Genomic DNA, 19,178 nt, shown 5'->3' on the forward strand with positions numbered 1-19,178 from the left:
TTGGATTTGAAGAATAGAAAAAACACCAGGCATGAAAGTACCTTATTAAATAGAGTGTGAATATTTTACATCATTATTAAGATATTTCCAAAATTTTGTAACTCGTAAAAAAAGTTTTGGACAGTTTTTTAAGTCAAAGGTAAAAATCTGGAGTGGGGATGAAGCCCCTGAGATTTGACAGTGTGTCTTGCTGCATTGAACCACAGATTACCTAGGTATCATTTATTAATTCTACAAAGCAGTTTTTATCTCAGTGGAAAAGCTGTATCTGGACCAGTTTTTGCAACCATAATAGAAATTATCAGTGCAACACTTAGAGGAAAAATCTGCCTAGCAAACACCCCAGAAGAGGGGGTATTCCCAAGAGGTAAAATAATGCCAGGATCTTTCCAAATGGCTTCTGTAACGGGAACACCAGAGAGCATAATTTATTGCAAGTTGAAAATATTGTGCATAGAAGCTCTGTCCAATAAATTTGAAGTTACATCAGAATCTTTAATCCTCAACTGCTGTACTTGGGACTGTAGGACTCTTGGCTGCAAAGAGCCTCTGGGGTTTCTTTATACCAGTGACAGAGCTGAACCAGGACCATCACATGCAGGAAATCGGGTCAAACACAGCTTGCTCCATCCAAGTCCTGAAAACCTCAGTTGGGTAGCTTGTTCTAGGGTTACACTACCCTCCCCTGAGAGCTTTGGACAGTTTGCTAAAACATTAGTGTCTCTTACACATTGGTGTAATAGGAAGTTCTGTTAGGACTTCTTAGAAATTTCTACTTCTGTTTTAAAGCTCTGGCTTGGCTGTTTAAACAACTTTTCAATCCAGTTTAAACCCACAAAGCCTTTGCTATGTATTTTGAGATCTTTCCAGCAGCTGCTTCAACAGGTGATTGGAATGCCTCTCAGCCCCATCATGTAGGTAGAGATCCTAGGATGCTAGAATGTCATGCTGCTTTCCAAAGACATCCCATAACAACTAAAATAGCTTTTCTTTTCTTTTGTAGCATAAGCATGCCTTAAATTTTTAATCTAGAGATGTCCTTTGCATATATTCATAGTTTCTTATTTCCGTATTTATCCTTTTTTCTCTGCCCTTTACCAGTGCAGGTGCTTGATAAAAGAAGGGTTTTCTGCTGCCAGAATAGAAAATCATTTCTGTACAGAAAAAAGGAAATTATTCAAAAGTCTTTTCTTTCCAGTCTCTCTTCCATTTTCCTGTACCCTGGAAAATATTTCTGTTCCTTTTGTACCTTCAGGTGACAGTGTTTAAAGTTACCTACTAACTGGCTTCAGCCCAAGAAGCCAATGTGAAGCAGTGAGAGTGTGTCAATGAATTCTGCAGCATGTAAAGTTTTACACAAGCCACATGCTGTAAAAGTAATTATACCTAATTATTTTAAAATTGTTTTTCATTGTCAGGTTAAGAGAGCTGGAGATAAAAATGCTAATGCTTAGGATTCCCTTATGTCACACACTTCAAAAAGACCTGTCATGTCTGCAGACACAGATGTATTCTTTCAGAACTTCATCAACTTTAAAACATAGTGTGCTTTTCCATCACGACACCACCTTTCCTCTTTACTTTTTACTCTTTCTTTATATCAATCCCTTATTACACTGCAAATTTTTATTATTCTTAGATATAATCGAGAATAAAATATCCCCTGTTGTTGATCTCCCCCTCATAAAAGCCAAATATGTTTGGATCTAAATTTCCTTGATTCAAGTGGCACATAATAAAAAAACAGAATTGAAAAATGTTACTTATGTTGTATAATCAAGGAATAAAAAACTAAGACAAAGCAAGAGCAAATAAAGTGCTAATACCATTTATCATACAGCTGCCTGTCAGAGGCAGGTTCCTGTACAGCACAGTGGCTTCTTAGATAAGAACACAGAGGAAAGTACTTAGACAATGCTGTGAAATCTATGGAACGAGTAAGGAGAGGATTGTAGCAAAGGTTAACACACTTAGCTGTTATCTAACCAAGCATGGATGTTATTAATATAGAAGACAAGGAGAAATGGATGTCGTGTAGGCTGCAGCAGCCTATACTGACCCAAACTGAACTCCATACTGTCATTTTCATCTCCTGTGCGATTATGCAGGCCAGTCAGATGGAAATCAGCACGGTTTTATTGCAATTCTGCAATTAACCTTTCATTTGCAGTTAGACCTACAAAAGGAAACAGTTTCTGTGCTGAGGTTTCCGCCCTGTTTAAGGCTTCTACCCCTGTTTTGCCAAGCTGGGAGAATGCATTTGAACAGGTAGTAGGTGCTGAAAGTTGATTTAGTTTCTAGAGTGGGGAAGATGGCAGGAGAGGGGAGAGTACCACCTGTCAGGGACCACTTCTTGCATTATTCAGATTTAAAAAGCGGAGTATGGAAGTAAATAGCTCTACTCTTGCAGACTACTCGCAGTTAGACGGAATGAAAATATAAAATATGTGTAGCATATTGCACTGCTTTTCTAAAAAATATAGTCCTCTTGATATCTTGCTCTTGCAAAAAAACAATACTTTTTTTAAAAGATTTTTAGATATTGATTGCCACTGTCATTGCCTCCATAAAAATTTATTTACAGATTCTGAGTCAGAACTGTAATATATTAATTCTGAGGAATGAGAAATTGTCATAAGAACTGGAAGACTTTATTATGCATTTCTTTGATGGTGAAACCTGAGCAGGTGAGAACAGCAGGGTAAAGGTGAGATTAATTATGCCATGCTGCACACATTTAGACACAAACTTTTGCTAGCAACTTTAAAACTTACACTCTGCAAGGCTTTATTGTGTGGAAGATTTCGGCATACTTTGATAATAAAGGCTTAATTTTAAATTCATCTCTATTGCTTATGGAGGAGAGTGCTTATTTCTTTAAAAAGACACAAATAGTTTGCCTGTAGTAGCCCAAAACCTTTTTGGCATGACTTGGATTCCGACAGATAAAGCTGCAGAACAGATTCCTAACTCTTTAGCTGACACCATAAAAAAAACCCTCATTATCATGAATTTTATTGCAGGAACACCTGGGATGCTACTTATGGGTCAAGGCCCTCTTGTCTCCATTGCTGAATTAACACAGGATAAAAAGGCTGCTCTTGCCCAGGAGGATATTACAGTCTAAATATAAGATAAGAGAAGCTCTAACAGATGGGTACAGACTGATGGAGCACAGGGAAACAAAGAGGGCATAGATGGACGTGCTCTTTGCACTGAGTGGACGACCAGCACAAACGTGTCTAATTCCAAACTTAGCTGCAAGGCATTTAATAGCCTGGAAAAGGACAGTAACAGCCAGTTTGTCTAAGGAGCAGTAATGTTAAATACTGAAACTCCTTCTGCAGTGACACTGTGAGCATTTCCTTAAAGATGATAATCACATGATTTATGTAACTCTGATGACGGCCTTACAATTTTATTTCTCAAATAAACCTATAAATTTAGACTTGTATGTTTTACCTTTAATCTGAAAATTAAATTAACATTTTACTATATTGCCAAAAAAAGTAGTTAATTTACTTACACTGATAATTTTTTTCATTTTAAGAACCCTAGGAAAATGTACAGGGGAGAACAAATCAAGATAATTTCTTAAGAAATGAAAAAGGTGTTTTTCTTCAAATATGTTAACGTCATTAGAGCTGTTCGTAGACTATTCCTAGTAAAAATAAAAATTTGAATAAAAATAGTTAGCTGTATTAAATGCTTTGCATGTATTGTCTGCTACTGCTGCAGAGAGTTGATATTGAGAATTTCCCCATCTTATTCTTTATTTGGACCCGATGATCGCCAAGGTCTTTTCCAATCTTTTCCAAGTTGATTCTGTGATTCAATGGTGTGGGGAAGAGAGAGTAAACTGCTGACTTGCAAAAGCAAGAGGGATTTAAATCTCACACATATTCAAACACAGCCATCTGACAAATTACTGTTGAGAAGAGCTGTACTAGCTTATTACAGAGAAGAGTTTCAAGAACATTTCTTTTTTAAATTTACTGACTCTTTGATAAATGAGGCTGAAAGAAGTTATGACAGGAATGCAGGTGCACTGACCATGTACACTGGAGCTTCTTTGCAAAAGCAAGTCTAAATGTTTAGAGAGCTATCATAAAATATCAAGAGGAATGAGTTCCTTGCAGGCCTGCTGAGTCAGCTCTAAAAATCCTTATACATAGCTCTTATATGTAATGTAGACAGTTCTCTGCCTAGGAATAAATGTATCTCTACTGTAAGGGGAATCTTTATTGCATTATAATGTGAGACTGGTATGGATGTATATTGGAGTCTTCCTCATAAATATGAGGAACAGATCTGTCTGATTTTTTCAGTCATCCACAGAATACCAGAATGTCCCAGAGATGCAATCTGCTGCCTCATGAAGGCAGCAACGCAGCATTGGGGTAGGAGGGACAACTCATGCAGAGCCTTCTGGAGGTGATAACCCCTGTGTTCCTGCAGAGCATTAGCTGGCTTTTGGAGATTGTCTTGGAGCTCTTCCCAAAGGGTTATCTCCCCCCAGTACACTCCTTTCTTTCTTCTCTCACCAGAATAGAATCTACTTGTAGGCATGAAGTAGCTTTCCTGGAAAGACAATATTTTGCCACATGGTGAAGAAGAAATGTAAATAGCTAAATCACATTAATTATCTACCAACTTTAAGAAGCATCTAGGGCTCTGACTGTGAATCTTTATCTAGGCTGCTCCGAGTGTGAATCTTTATCTGGGCTGCTCAAGATCCTCAAGGATTTCTTACAGTAGGAGAAAATGTAAAAGAACAAAACTTTATTTTGCAGACAAAAGATAGACATCTAGAAATTTTAAGATTTAATGTATCAACTATATTAGATTATAATTATATCTAGCTAGTTAGATTCAGGCTAGAAATGTGCAGGGCTTGAAATATGTGAAAATATTGGAAATTCTTGTACACTGTATTTCTTAGAGTGTTAATCTAGCATTTTGCATTAGGTGGAAGATATGCTGAACTCCAGACTATTCTAACTTGTTGCTAACTAAACATTTTAAAACATAGCTTTCCAAAATTGTTTTCTAATAAAATGCAATCATTTAAAATATTTAATATCAGGCCTTTTGCTCTACTATTTTTAAGCCATGAGCGTGCCCAGGAGTTACCAACCAGAGGATTTGGAAATTGCATTATAATTCTTATGGTGCCTTCACTGGGGTGGATTGCAAGTTTCTCTTAGGAAGTATCTCTCCTTGCACTTACCCCAAAATAAAAATGTAAATTATTTAATAGACCACACCTTGGTGATGACAAGAAATTACTTCCTACGAGGAAGTTTTCGCCAAATCTCAAAGGTGGCATCAATTTTGCCATGAGAAAAGAGAAATGCTACTTTTTTATTCTAAGTAGTGAGATTTGCAATTTAGAGTTGAATTTTATCAGGTAATTGAGGCCAAATTTTCAGATTTTCAGCACTTCTGTGAGCTCATCTGTGTTTCTCTTTTTATAAGGAACATTGCAATTAGATCTTAGATTTTTTGTTTGTTTGTTTTTTAATTCCTTGATTGAGCTCTTCTTCCTACGGAAACTACTTAGTTCATTGAGTATTTATTTCACCATGAAATCTTCATTTTCAATGAAAACAATGAGTTAATATCTTGTTATGACTTTGTCAAGTTAGATGAGTTATAGCTCTGCAAAATATAATTTTTTTATGCTACTTTCTAAGGAAACATTCAATTAGAAATACAACAGCCATTTTATTTACAAATAGTATTAGTTAGATTTAAAAAAGAATTCACCTTTCAACTGAAATTAACTTTTGGTAGACCTGACAGAGTTTAAGCTTGTACCTAAAAATGCTCTAATCCAAGAATGAGTACACATTTATTTTGGAAAGCTCTATGGCTTTTGAAATGATTTTCAAAACATCTGTCTCAACGTATGTCTCTAGATAGTCAAAAACTTTCCCTAAGGATCTTGGGGAAGATACAGTTTCCTCCAGATTATTGTACCTGGAAAGGGTAAGGCAGGCAGGAAACCAGGTAAGATTAAGGTAAAGAACCAAATATGAAGGTATTCATGTCACCTACCTGCCTTTGACTACACACATTTGTGCATCTTGAATGTCCAAGCCTCATGAGCAATACAGGAACCTTAATTTTTACCTTTGTTTTTCTCTTCTGGTTGCATTATGTCCAAGTCCAGTCTTTCTCTGGATGATATCACAGATGCTCAAAAATCAGTGGTAAAATTCCCAATATCTGGCAGAAGATTACAACTTCATATGATATAAGTTCAAACCCTGATTTTTTAATTAGATCCATAATACANAAAAAAAAAAAAAAAAAAAAAAGGGCCTGAATTCAGCTTTATTAGGAGTGTGTTTGTGCCTTCGATTTTGGCTCATGACCAACTCTCATTTCATGTGCTAATTTTGGAAGAGATGTAAAAAAAATTCTATCCAGTTTCTCTGCAATGGAAATCAAATGTCATATTTATTGAATCTACCCATTCCTAGTGTTCACCTGAATTCTAGTATAACAGTAATCCTCAAAGTTGCTACAGGTGGATCCTCATCAATAATTTTGAGATGTCTCATCATAGTTTGTTGAGGTCAAGCTGTTTCATTTAGTCCAAGTTAAACCTGTTTCTTTCCTACATCATGTCAAAAATTTCCCTCCGTAAGATTTGAATACTGCAGTAGGTGTTCCTCTACTCCTGTAACATTACCAGTCTTATTCATACCCATGTTATGTCTTTCTAGTTTAAGGAAAAAAAACATTGAAGTCATCATAATAAAGAATATACTCTGATAAGGACCATATTTTACAAAGCTAAAATTAGAGGTATTTTGAATGAATTATTTTGAGACTTAACATTTTTAAGAAGTCTCAGAACTTGAGAAATATGTTTTTGTCTCTATCATATTTGTTTTCTTTCTCATTTTAGGTGTCCACTCTTTGCAGGAAAGTGTGTTAGCAGAATAAAGATCAAGGGAACTAGATTAATGCTAATTGTTCCTGATTGTCCTGCAGCCATTATGGTTATGTATGTTGTACTAATATTGAAATCATTCTAGTTTAAATTTCATGCATTGCTAATTATTTCTTACTTATCTTGAATACCAGCTTATTTTCTTCAAATATAAGCCTCTTGGCCAGAGTTCTTATTTGTACCCTGTACTTGTTGACATGTCATATAGACACACCTCTGGTTTCCTCTTACACAGATAATGCTTATTTATTGTCTTTGTTTCGAAAAGAGCATAAATTCATATTTTACTAGTGTGCAATTTTGCCATTTGAGCACATGTACTGGAGCTGTGTTTTCACACTCTCAGAGCCTGCAACTGTGCCACAGGCTCAGGACTGTGTCTTGTTCTTTTTTTTTGTTTTGGTGGGGAAGGAGGGAGAAAAGTTTGTACCTATTTTTTTTTTCTTTTCTAATTTGTATGAAAGAAAAGCCTGATTCCTGTTCTACTTATTGACCCAGAGCAATAAGATCTGGCACATTTACAGTCCTCCAGAAACAGTGGTTGAAAGTATGATTGCTCTTGTCATCTCTGGGGTTCTTTAATCCTAAAACCATCTGTTCTGGTACCTGGGAGCCTCCCCTAACATGACAGGCAAAGCTCCACCACAAATCAAACCTGTAAACAAATGATCAGGCTTTGTGACAATGAAAGAGTAACAACAATATTCCACAGGGTGAAATAGTAGGAATGGTGCTGTTTGGTCTGTTAATAGTCTGGGGGAAAACTACAAATGTTTTAGCAGGGAAAGGTTGCACATGTCAAAAACATTTTGGCTAGACAAGGATAAAAAAGACTTTGGAAGCTCTTGTGAGGAGCCTGAGTAATCACCATGAGAACAGAGGCAATGACTATTCAATAATGTAATCATACACACAAGAAGTAAAATTATTTCATCTTCTTATACACCTTCAGATTTTGAATGTATTATATCAGTCAGCTACATCTAGAGAGTACCTGTGCAAAATTCTTTGGAAGCATTCTTAATTAATTCTTAAAAGTGAAGCTAATGTTTTAAAGTCAATGAATGATAATTAGGGTTTGATATGCTAAAATGTATTCATTATGCTGTTATAAAAAAATCACATCTCAAATACAATACTAGCTCTGCCCTCCCCTCCTCAAATGAATTTTGATACATTCTGAAGTAGCCACAGAGACAGCTGAGGGAAGTGATTTGGACACCTAAAATCACAGAAACTGTAATCACAGGTGCTTTTGCCTAAAAAGAAGGAAATTCACCTACTTTCTCTCTCTTAGCAACTGTTATGCCTTAAGGCTTATTTTGTGGAGGTTAATACAAAGAAACATAGAGATGGATACAACTGAAAATCTTGGTTCATTGAGACTAAGAGAAACTTAGAATATATTTCCCCCATTTAAAATGGAAATATGAGATGTTTATTTGCTGATCACAGGGTACTGCTATGTGATGAAAGGCTGGTGTACTTTGCTGTGCAAACCTGTAGGTTTGCTCCTGGCTGCCTGGCTCTAGATCTGAAATTAGGAGCTATCAGCAGTGATCAGGGACTACTGCAGTGAGAACCAACACAGCTCTCAGGCTACACAGTGATTTTAATTTAAAAATTCATTCCAGTGATGAAGGATCTAATTTCTCTCGTATAGTTTTTATCTTCTCCTTAATGACCCTAAACTGTTCACTGCAACACACATTAGTAGACATATGATAACGACTTCTGTGTTGAAGCTTATAATCTATTTATATCAGAAGGCTGCATGTGCTCCAGTTCAGGATATTTTCTATTAATATTTCTTTTCAGTTGAGTCAGAAAAACAAATCTTGGCCTCAGATGTATTCCTTAATGATAATCCTAGCTAAAGACAATCCAGAGTGTCTTAGTTAACTCCAGCATTTCTCACTACACATTCTCTTTCTCTACTATCAGCACAGCATTGCTAACTCTCCTCACTAGAAAAAGCCAAGTATGGTTTGGCCCTGAATGAGGTTTAAATGATGTTTAAACATCAAAAAAAAAGTGATTATTTGAGAGCAGATAGGCTTTTCTACCTTCACATTTCCCCTGGGAATACTCGAAGTCCCTAAATTTGATGTGGAATCATAGCTGAGAGCTCAGCCTTTGTCTCATATTTTCTCTTTTAGCATCATCACTGCTATTGCTTTCAGACATTCAGGGATGCTCTAAGAGGCACTCCTTATCCACACTTCTTTATTCTCCCTGACACTGTAGTGCGGAATAAACCAGAGACTTCTGACCTTTTTTTTAACTGGAAATGTTCCTCTTATTTTTAAAACAAGTGCTATAGTTAATTAATGCATTGGAAAATGCATCTAATTTCTAAGTTTTTGAAGTACCAGACAGTGTTTTGGTATATTAAGTATCTGGCATAAAAGGAAAATTTAAGTAGTAGTATAGAATGAAGCTGCAAGTCATAAGGAGTATTGTAAATACTCAATGCAGAGAAAGCACCAAGTCAGGGGAAGGACTAATTTTCTGGATGTCTAGTAAATGAAATAATGTGGTTTACATCCAGTTAAAAAGTATGTCATCCATGGAGGTTTAAATGCTTTTTTAGGCTTCTGCTGACATTTGAGCGCTTCCCAGATATAAGTAAATGAAACTCAATACAGATTCTTACAGCAATTTTCAAAGTAGCCTAATGGAGCTAAATATCCAATTCCTATTGACTTTTCCAATGGGACTTGATTACTTAAGAGCTCTTTTTCCCTTTGAAAGGCCTTCCTCTTAATTATGCTAATTGGAACTTTAAAATGTTTTCAAAGGCAGAGAGCTGTATCTAGACAATGCTAATTCTGAACCAGGCAAGATTCATAATGCTAAATTCTAGGAAGTTCTCTCTGACTACAAGGTATATTTATTTTTCTCTTCTTCCCTGAGGGCAGAAATTAATTACTCAGGCTTGCCAGAGAATCTGCTGAGAGCTGTTACCTACAGGAACTGAAAAGGAAAAGGCATTAGCCAGTGATGCTACCTCATGACTATTTCCATTGGCTGACGAAAGTATTTACACACAACTGTATCTTGCTTCTACCCTGAAACTGGGAAGAAAAAAATGCACCGCTCTCAACAAATATGAGAAGTATAGCTGATCTGGAAGATAATGCAGCATTTTATATACTCTGGCTGAAACACCACTTTATATAATTTTTTCAGAAGTTCCTGATTAGGATAATCTCTGCCAGCCAAAATAGAAATGAGAAGCTGTAAACATAGTCTTATCTACAAGTCAGAGGAATATATCTTTTGGGTTTTCCTTTCAGACATACATTTTCTCTTCCATGTCTAAATCTCTAAATAAATTCACTTCATATCTTTTCTTTACATTGTGGGCATTATTTTAGCAATTGTTAAGAATTGTTAATCATTGCTAACTGCTGCTGTTTTAGCTCAGTGATAAGCCATATATCCTACTGAGGGGATGATTTGTCTGACTTTCTGTTATACCACAGTAGACACTGAACAGTTAACTCATTTCAAATACTGGTATCTTGGCCAGAGGTGTTTGCTAGAAATTGTAAAATGATTATATTGATATTTTGGTAGTATAATTTTTGTAGAACTATTGCAGAGACTTCTACTGGTTGACACAATGTAGATATTTATTTCTGAACCTTGCTTTTACTAGCAGCATGAATCCTTTAGGAACAAAGATGTTTCAGTAGGGTTGGATGAAAACCTTGAACATAAAGTGAGTTGTAAAGGAAAAAACAGTACACATATATCTCACAGTTAAAGAATGCAGTCATCCATCCACCTTTCCTGGATAGTGCTGGAAATGCAACAAAAGTAAGAAAAATGGAAATACACAGGCTGTGTATTACACACTGTGAATCAGTGGCTTTTAGAGCCACTCTGAGGCAGGAGATTTTCTCCTAAAAGGCATATCAGTTACAGGTCTTAAAAATAACTTATTTGTTTCAGTTTTTCAACTGAACAAATCTTGAGCTGATCTTGGACTTTATGATTGTATTACTTAACATCAGGTTTAAATAGACCCTTTTTTTTAACTTTGTCTCCTCTCTGCCAGAGATTTTCTTACATTTTCGTTCTATCTTTACTGTTTATGATTACATTCCTTACTATAGAAATATAGGAATTAAATCTGCCATACAAAGGACCATGCTGCTGTTGGGGAAATGTAGAGTAATCTCAGAAAAACAATAGTGCACAGAGGACTGGTATTGACTCAGCTAGGCTCCCCCCCCCATTTTCCTCTATTTTCATTTTAAATAATTGGGAGCCACAAATAAAATATTGTACTTTGTAAAACCAAATTGATTTTCATATGCTTTCTTGTCTGCTGGCAAGGTAAAACATCCTACTCAGTACTGCCGTTTTATGACAATGCAGACTGCTTTCATTTTTGCTTTTGACCAAATTCCCTGTCCTGCACCAGGGGGATCAGCAGGGTCATGGCCACACATTGTTCTGCCATTACCCAGCCCTTCTGGCTGAGCTTTCTCTCTGGTGGACAGCAGGCCAGAAAGTATGGAGCTGAGCATGGGAGCAACCATGCAGGTCTACTCTAGCTGTTAAATTCCTACTGACTCTTTCCCCAACTCAACTGGAAGTGCTGGGACAGATAGGTTAAATCTACCCCCTGCTTTTGCAGACATACTGTGCAATGAGATTTCCCCCAGTTCATATTTGGATTCATTGAAATGGATGTCGACTGAAGTGGAGAGGAGATGATTCAGTCTGTCAGGTCCCAGCTTACAAAAGGGGAACCCCCAAACAATTTTTCTAAAAATAAAACTCTGTCTCTCAGGATTATTTTCTTTTGGCAGCTCTCCCTGTATGCTCATGTAAGATTTCCAATCTCCCAAGCAAGCTGTTTAACAGGCAAAACTGGGAACTCAAATAGATTTTTATCCTTCTTTTTTCCCCAGTCTTGATTTTTGTGAAGCATTGTGTTTATGTAATTAATTCAGGTTGTGTTTTCCAGCTGCATATTTTTTTCCTGCATTGTTGCTTTGGAGTTGTTTTGTTGTTTTTTTCAAATATCTGAGGCAGTAGCTAATTCTGCTTTTTCTGGCACACATAGACTTGTTTATCAAAATGAAAGGAAGAATTGAATGAACAATTTAGAAAATACTTACTGAAGCGTGTTTTGAAAAGTTATGTTTAGTTCTTTGAATCTTTTCTACTGCAAAAAGAAACATGTGAAAAGCTCTGAATATGTAATTACTATTATAATGATTTAGTCTTAGAATGTCAAGAAGCTTTCTAAGCATTAATTAATTGAAAGAATAAAATGATGTTGCATTGTTGCTGCCATGTTATTAGGTGAAGATTTTTTTCTTTTCAGTGATTTAATGGATTTTATAAATTATCTAATTAGACCTGTAATATGCAATTCAAAACCACTTGGTTTCAATGCAGAAATGCAATTCTTATCATAAAAATTGTACATAAAAATAAATATCCCAGAGACACAATACTTAATGTGCTGCATAAATTCCCACAGCTTAATGGTCTTTCTATTCTTGGAATTGTGTGAAGAATATAATGTCTTTTAGGTAGATCTGTGGGGGTTCCTAGAACTGTTTTTTAGTCTAATGTATAGTTTTCACGGTAATGCCAGTATTACTTAAAAATTAATCTTTTTATGTTTTGTTTTTTCAGGTTGGCTTCATGAGCTAGGAAAACGAATTGAATCTCCTTATTATGAGAATAATACACTAGGAGGCCCATCAATCAGAAGTGCCTATATAGCTGCCCTGTATTTCACTCTCAGCAGCCTCACCAGTGTTGGCTTTGGAAATGTTTCAGCCAATACCGATGCTGAAAAGATCTTCTCCATTTGCACAATGCTGATTGGGGGTAGGTACAATTAAGTGTCATTTAAAACATCTCCAAGGGGTAAGAAAAAGTCAAATAAAAGCTGAAATTTTGCTAAGTTTCTTAAAAGAAACCCCAAACAAATGCAGCAGAAAGCTGATTTAAATTTAATTTAAAATGGCAAAAGAAGGAAACAACTTTCTTTGTTTTGCACTAGATAAACTCTCTTAGGCAGACATAATTCTAACCTTTTGCACACTTATGGTGATGAAAGACAAGTGTCACCCACTGAAATGCAAGTTCACATAATAATGTGAACAGTGGGAGTGGCCCAGCCGTGTGCTGGGGATTTCAGTCACTTGTGGCAGACACTTTTCCAGACAGCCAGGTCTGATGTGCACATCAGCTGCAGTTCCATCCCTGCAGCAGTCCTGGGAATGCTGATGAGGGGGGGAGGCCAGCCCACAGGACAAAGTGTCTGTGAGCTGGTGTGTATCCTTCTCTGAAGGACCAGACCAGAGAGAAAGAGAGACATGACAGAGCCAGGAGACTGTTTGGTGAAAAAATAGCATAAAAATAATTAAAAAAAACCATTTCAATTATCATTGATAAAAATTTAATTCAGATCTGAATCAGAATGCAATTTTTTTGTCATATTTGGAGCTCTTAGTAGCATTTATGCTGATTACCTATGTGTACTGTCAGAGTAAGCCACATGCTCATTCATGGTCCCATTCCTTCTGCTGAGGCACCTGAGTACAAGCAGCAGAGATTTGTAAGCCAAGACCTTTAGATAAAGCACCAGAAGCTTTACGTTCATCTTCCACAAAAAAATCAGCTGTGCTATTTCACAATATGTACATAATACAGCTCAAAGATGCCACACTGGACATGAAGGATTAAAACAAGTCACTTCTAGAGTACTCTGTCCTCCCTTTTTCTTTCTGCTGGCTTAGTTGTTCTAGAAATACTAGCAGGTATTTCTCCAGGGCTAGTCAGCAAAGCCCTGGGTGTCAGCTTTGCAGGATAGATTCTTCTGGGCAACAATAAATTGGAAATTTGACACTTGAAAGCCAGGGAACATGATGGATTACCTGTAAAATATATATTTGCATCATTAAGTGGTAAAAAAATTGTTCAGTGAATTATTTTCATTTTTCTCAGTCTTGAAAATGAGTGGTAATAATATAATGAATCATCCAAGAATGATATAATTTTGGTTTTGACAATGTCACAAAACCACAAACAGGTCATAAATTTCTTTTGGTGGTTGCATAAAACTATAGTTTTAAAGTACACTGAGGTCACTGTTCTTTAGGGCTTTCACTACATAAAATCTGTTGGAATGAAAGAAGGAGTTTTCATTTCTATCAAGAAATCAAAAGATCTGTGTAAGGCAGGATGAATATTTAATTCACTTTAATATGGCAGAGCTTTCATAAATATAATAGAATATAGAAGTATCCTATACATTTGTTTAGTCCATTTATAAAAATTTCACTTTTATTTCTTGTGATATGCTTGTACATTGAATAAATTGTGAAGGACTAGTGAGCTGAGTGGAGTAAGAGGGGACTGACGACTGAAAGGCGAAGTTGCTCATAGGCAAGCAGGTAGGAGAATAGATTTATATCTGTGAGAGCCCAGTGAACAAGATATGTCCAGGTAAAAAAAGCAGTGAAGGCTGATCTGAAGGTATTTTCTTGAGGAATTATATTTTAGGTACTACTGAGGAAAATCAAAGAAACTTGATGGAGTTAGAATGATACTGTGAAGATTGGTGAGCATGTCTTAGAAAACTCAGTTAGGAATAAAGTGATAATTCCCATGCTTAGGAACATAGCTCTTAATTTCTTAAAACCTGTTTTAGTGTATCATTTTGGCTAATATTTAATTTTAAAATTTCCCTAATGGAAAGTGATGTTCTGAGAAAAATTGGTATAAGTTTTTCAGACTTTTTGACCAAGCCATTACTTAATGAAATTTCAGGTGTAATGGATGGTATTTTAGCTTATCAGTAGTTTTTCTGTACCTCTTTAATGCATGACACTACAAACTGAAGAAAATGAAGTCAATTTACTTAAACCTTGAAAAAGTTGAAGACAGAAAAAAACCAGTGTAAACTTAACAAATAAATAGCATATGGAATACCTTTTTAATAGATACTGGCCTCTTTGCATTAATTTTTATTTTGCATAAATGTGAAATTTAAATTTTTAACAAGTCATATTCTGAAGATAAAAAATCTTGTTCAATACAATATGTCTTCTTAAAGTTGGGAAGAAAATTTACTCATTAAAATGCAACCAAAATCCCTAGGATACTCAGGATCTGTAAAATATTAATCAGATCTGCCCTCCAGCAGGTGATCATACCAAGTTCTGTCTTGTACTCTCCATGTTCCTTCAGCAAATCATGTCTATTTTTGTATTTAAGAGATTGAAAGCCCACTCTAGTAGCTCCAGTCCTATCTGGGATCAGATGTGTTCCTCTGTTCCCCAAGCAACTAAAATGTGATTTAAAGTATCTATTAAAATAAAGGCCACTTTATGAAATACAGTTCCTAGAAGTTTTGAACCTGTGCTACTTGAGTTTAGACAGAGGCGTAATAGGTTTCTTACAGAAAGTAGGGTAAGTGTATGATTATTTGATAGCGAATTCTAATGCCTGTCACAGCCAAGAATAGCTTGTCATGATGAGAAGCAGTTGCCTTCCAATGTATATAGGCAAAGACAGATTCAACCTGAATAATAAAATTCTAGATGATATTTGTGTCTATAATAACATCACTGAGATCTCTCCATTGTCCACTCCTAACCTTGGAGTCTGATGAGGGACTTACCTCACGTGTGAGTCTTACACTTGCAGTCATACACCACCTAATGCTTTATCCCTCTCCCCCTGTTTAAACTGATTACTGCATCCTTTAAGAGGTTACACTATTTCTGTAACCTATTTATCTGCGTCTGCCTGAATTGTTTCAGACCTAGCTGCCATATTTCTAATATAATATCCTGTGTCTTGGATTACACCAGTCCCTCACATTTTGTTGCTCTAGCTTCTGACATTAATGACTTAGCAAATCTCTGCACTATCATGAACACCTCGTTGAAATAGCTGATTATTTTTAGAAATAAATTTCCAGTTAGGCTTACTATTCTTACTACATCCATAATCCTTTTCTTTTTGCTATTTCTATACTGCAGTTCTTTATCTGGTTTTTTTCCACTCCCTTCACATAAAGGACATAGATATTGTTACTAGCTCCTTTGTGTTTTTCTCAGCCTGTAGAAGTTTTCTAACTCTCCAAACTACAGAATTTTCTATCTCTTTTTACCAGATGAAAATGGTATCCTTTTCTCCTCCTTTCCCCTTGTGTCTTCTCACTCACATTGGACTTCTGTAAAGTGACATACAAGGTCAACAACTCATTTGTCTTGCTTATAAACTAATTCCTTTGTCACTCTGAGAAGTCTTTCAGCTTTCTTTCAAGCACTATAAAGACAGATGTCCCTTTAGAGAAATAATAAAGATTTTAGTAATATTTTAATAAACAATTTGTAGATGTGTACATTCTATACATCAGACCAATACCACATGACAGACAATTTAGCTGGAATTTTTACAACTCAAATAAGCAAATGCATTTCTACACAGACAAGCCCAGATGACCTCTGTCTGTAAATATTTCTTTAATTTTCCTTCTGGTCTTTTTATTCCCAAGCCAATAACTAATTGCAGACAAACTCCAGGATGTCAGAACAATTTTAACCATATTTGACCCTGTCAAGCAACATAAGAAATCAGATTGTTTCTTTGAATGTTTCTTTTAACCTGAATTTCAGCTTTAAAATGTTTTTTTTTTTCCTGGCTTTTTTAAAAATTTATCCCCCAGAATACGATACATTTTTAAATGTTATTTACAGCCTCATTCCTCATACATGGTCTCCATTAGTAATTGTTTTTATTTATATGAGTTCTCTGAAATCTGTTAGATGTTGTGTAGTTTCCAATTGACCATTTGAGTCTAGTTTTCATACTGATTATTAGTATCTCATTATTTTCTGAGCATACCTGCCTACATGTGTTCCTTCCTGCTCTTTTTACAAAGGCCTGTAGTGACAGGATGAGTGGGAATGCTTCAAACTGAAAGAGAATAGGTTTGGATTAGATATGGGGAGAAATTCTTTACTATGAGGGTGGTGAGGCACAGGAAGATGTTGCTCAGGGAAGTTGTGGATGTCCCATCCCTTGAAGTGTTCTAGGTCAGGTTGGAAGAGGTTTTGACCAACTTGGTCTAGTGAAAGGCATCCTTGCCCATGGCAGGCTGGTTGGAACTAGAAGATCTTTAAGGTTCCTCCCAAACCATTCTATGATTCTATGATTCCATGTTCTGTTTTCCTTTTCTCTTAGACAATGGACTTAACTTGATTTGATTATTTTGTTAGGTATCCTGAAAAGATAGAGTAAGTAGTTGTTCTATCCTGTCCTATGACAGTGACTTGTAGCATCTCAAACACCAGAAATAAATAATTACATTAATGTCACCATATTAATATGCCATTACTCTACAAGTCTTATATTCAAAAGCTTTCTTATATCTCTAAACCTGTAAAGTTTCTCTCTGTGAAGATGCTGTGTATTTTCTGTGTTAAGTTTTATTGATGAACAAATCACTCCAGATTGTATGTAATGTCTATACTTCCTAGCTCTGATGCACGCCTTGGTGTTTGGCAATGTGACTGCCATAATTCAGAGGATGTACTCCAGATGGTCCCTTTATCACACAAGAACCAAGGATTTGAAGGACTTTATACGGGTCCATCACCTGCCACAGCAGCTAAAGCAAAGGATGCTTGAATATTTCCAAACCACATGGTCTGTCAATAATGGAATTGATTCTAACGAGGTAACCAAATGAAGGGGGATTTGTGTTTGATTGTTTTGACTATGAACTATGACTATGAGTCAAGGAGGGGGGTAAATTTTCTTTTGTGATGCTGTGTTTGGTGTGAAGTTGCATACCAAAGAAAACCATGCCTAAAAATAAACTTGGATTGTCCCAGGAAGAGGGTACATAATTGAAAAAGCAGGTTTAAAACATCAAATAATGTAGTGAAATTCAGTTGTCCATGATTCTCAAATGCTGAATAAGCATTCATCAGAAACCTTTTAGGTGATGCCAGCAGAAACAATATAATGAATACTTCTGTCTTTCACTAAATAAAATATCTACATGGGGATTTTAGGTCCTTTTTAAAGTAGGGACTATGATGCTCTTTCCTTCCTCTTTCATCTTATTTATTGCAATATTGTAAACAATTGATTTAGCCTGAATTTTTATGTTATTTGTATCACTACATTTTTAAATATTGCAGAGTGTAACTTGAGAGTGTAGTCAAAAGACAGATTTCTAGTGGTGTCTGTGCTTGCTTGTTTTAAATTACTTATCCTGGTTATGTGTTACTGTACTGCAGGAGAAATAATGGCTTCTCCCTGCTGGAGTGTTATTTGAATGGAGCACTCCCTTCAGGTTTCTTGTTATCTGTGTTATAAAACTCAGTGGTCTCTGAAGATAATAAGCAGAAATAAGTGGAAATAAGAAGAAAGATTTGGGGTTTGGAACATTCTTTTCCTGATAAATTCTTTTTGTGCTGTGCACAGCACAAAGAATGGGATTTTCAACAGCATCTTAGCAACAGAAGGAGCTTACTAAGATTTCCAAAGGTAAAAAAAATTACTTAGATGTCAAGGCTTTCCTAGATGTGGTTAATGATCACCTTCAGCTCTTGTACCTTCTGTACTTTTTAGTCACACTGAAAGTGAGTGACTGCTGTAGTGCAACTGCAGCTCCTGGAGAGACCATCAGTCTTTCATTATTTCCCTCCTGTGGATAAAACGCCTTGTCTGAGCCCACCTGGTCAAGCATTGGCTGATTGCTTTGTTCAGACAAACATCCCCTCAAACTGCAAACAAACATATATTTGTGGGCTTGCAGCTTGAAAGGAAAAAGTGAGACCTCATTGTTTTTTAGTTTCCATAGGTTCTTCCATTGAACGTATACCCTGTCTCTGTTCCTTTCCCACCCCTTTTTCAGTGGCCAGTTACATTATTAAAAATGAAAATAACAACAAGAACAAAAACACATTCAAGGCAGGTTTTTCTAGTTATTCCTCTTCCAGTGGTTTTACTAAGGAAGAAGTAATATTGCATATTGATGGATCTTACAGAATTCTCTGTTTGCATTGTGTATGTCACTGTATACAAGGGTATACCTGAGCAGCCTACTGTGTTCTACCACAGAGAAGAACCTGGACAAAGTTAAATTGTTCATTAGAGGGAATTTGTATAGTGTTGTTGACCTTTCTTTCGTGGTTTGTTGGTTTTTTTTGGG

The 19,178-nt window shown here is 36.0% G+C and overlaps 1 protein-coding gene across 1 annotated transcript in view; it reads left to right on the plus strand.

Annotated features, from left to right (window-relative positions):
- Nucleotides 1-19,178, plus strand: part of KCNH8 (potassium voltage-gated channel subfamily H member 8) — a 118,547-nt gene that overhangs the window by 60,722 nt on the left and 38,647 nt on the right. The window contains exons 7-8 of the mRNA XM_033511900.1: nt 12,629-12,826; nt 17,494-17,693. Of these exons, the coding sequence (XP_033367791.1) occupies nt 12,629-12,826; nt 17,494-17,693 (398 nt within the window). The remainder of the gene's footprint in view (nt 1-12,628; nt 12,827-17,493; nt 17,694-19,178) is intronic.

Source organism: Parus major, chromosome 2, assembly GCF_001522545.3.
Source record: "Parus major isolate Abel chromosome 2, Parus_major1.1, whole genome shotgun sequence".
NCBI lineage: Eukaryota > Metazoa > Chordata > Aves > Passeriformes > Paridae > Parus > Parus major.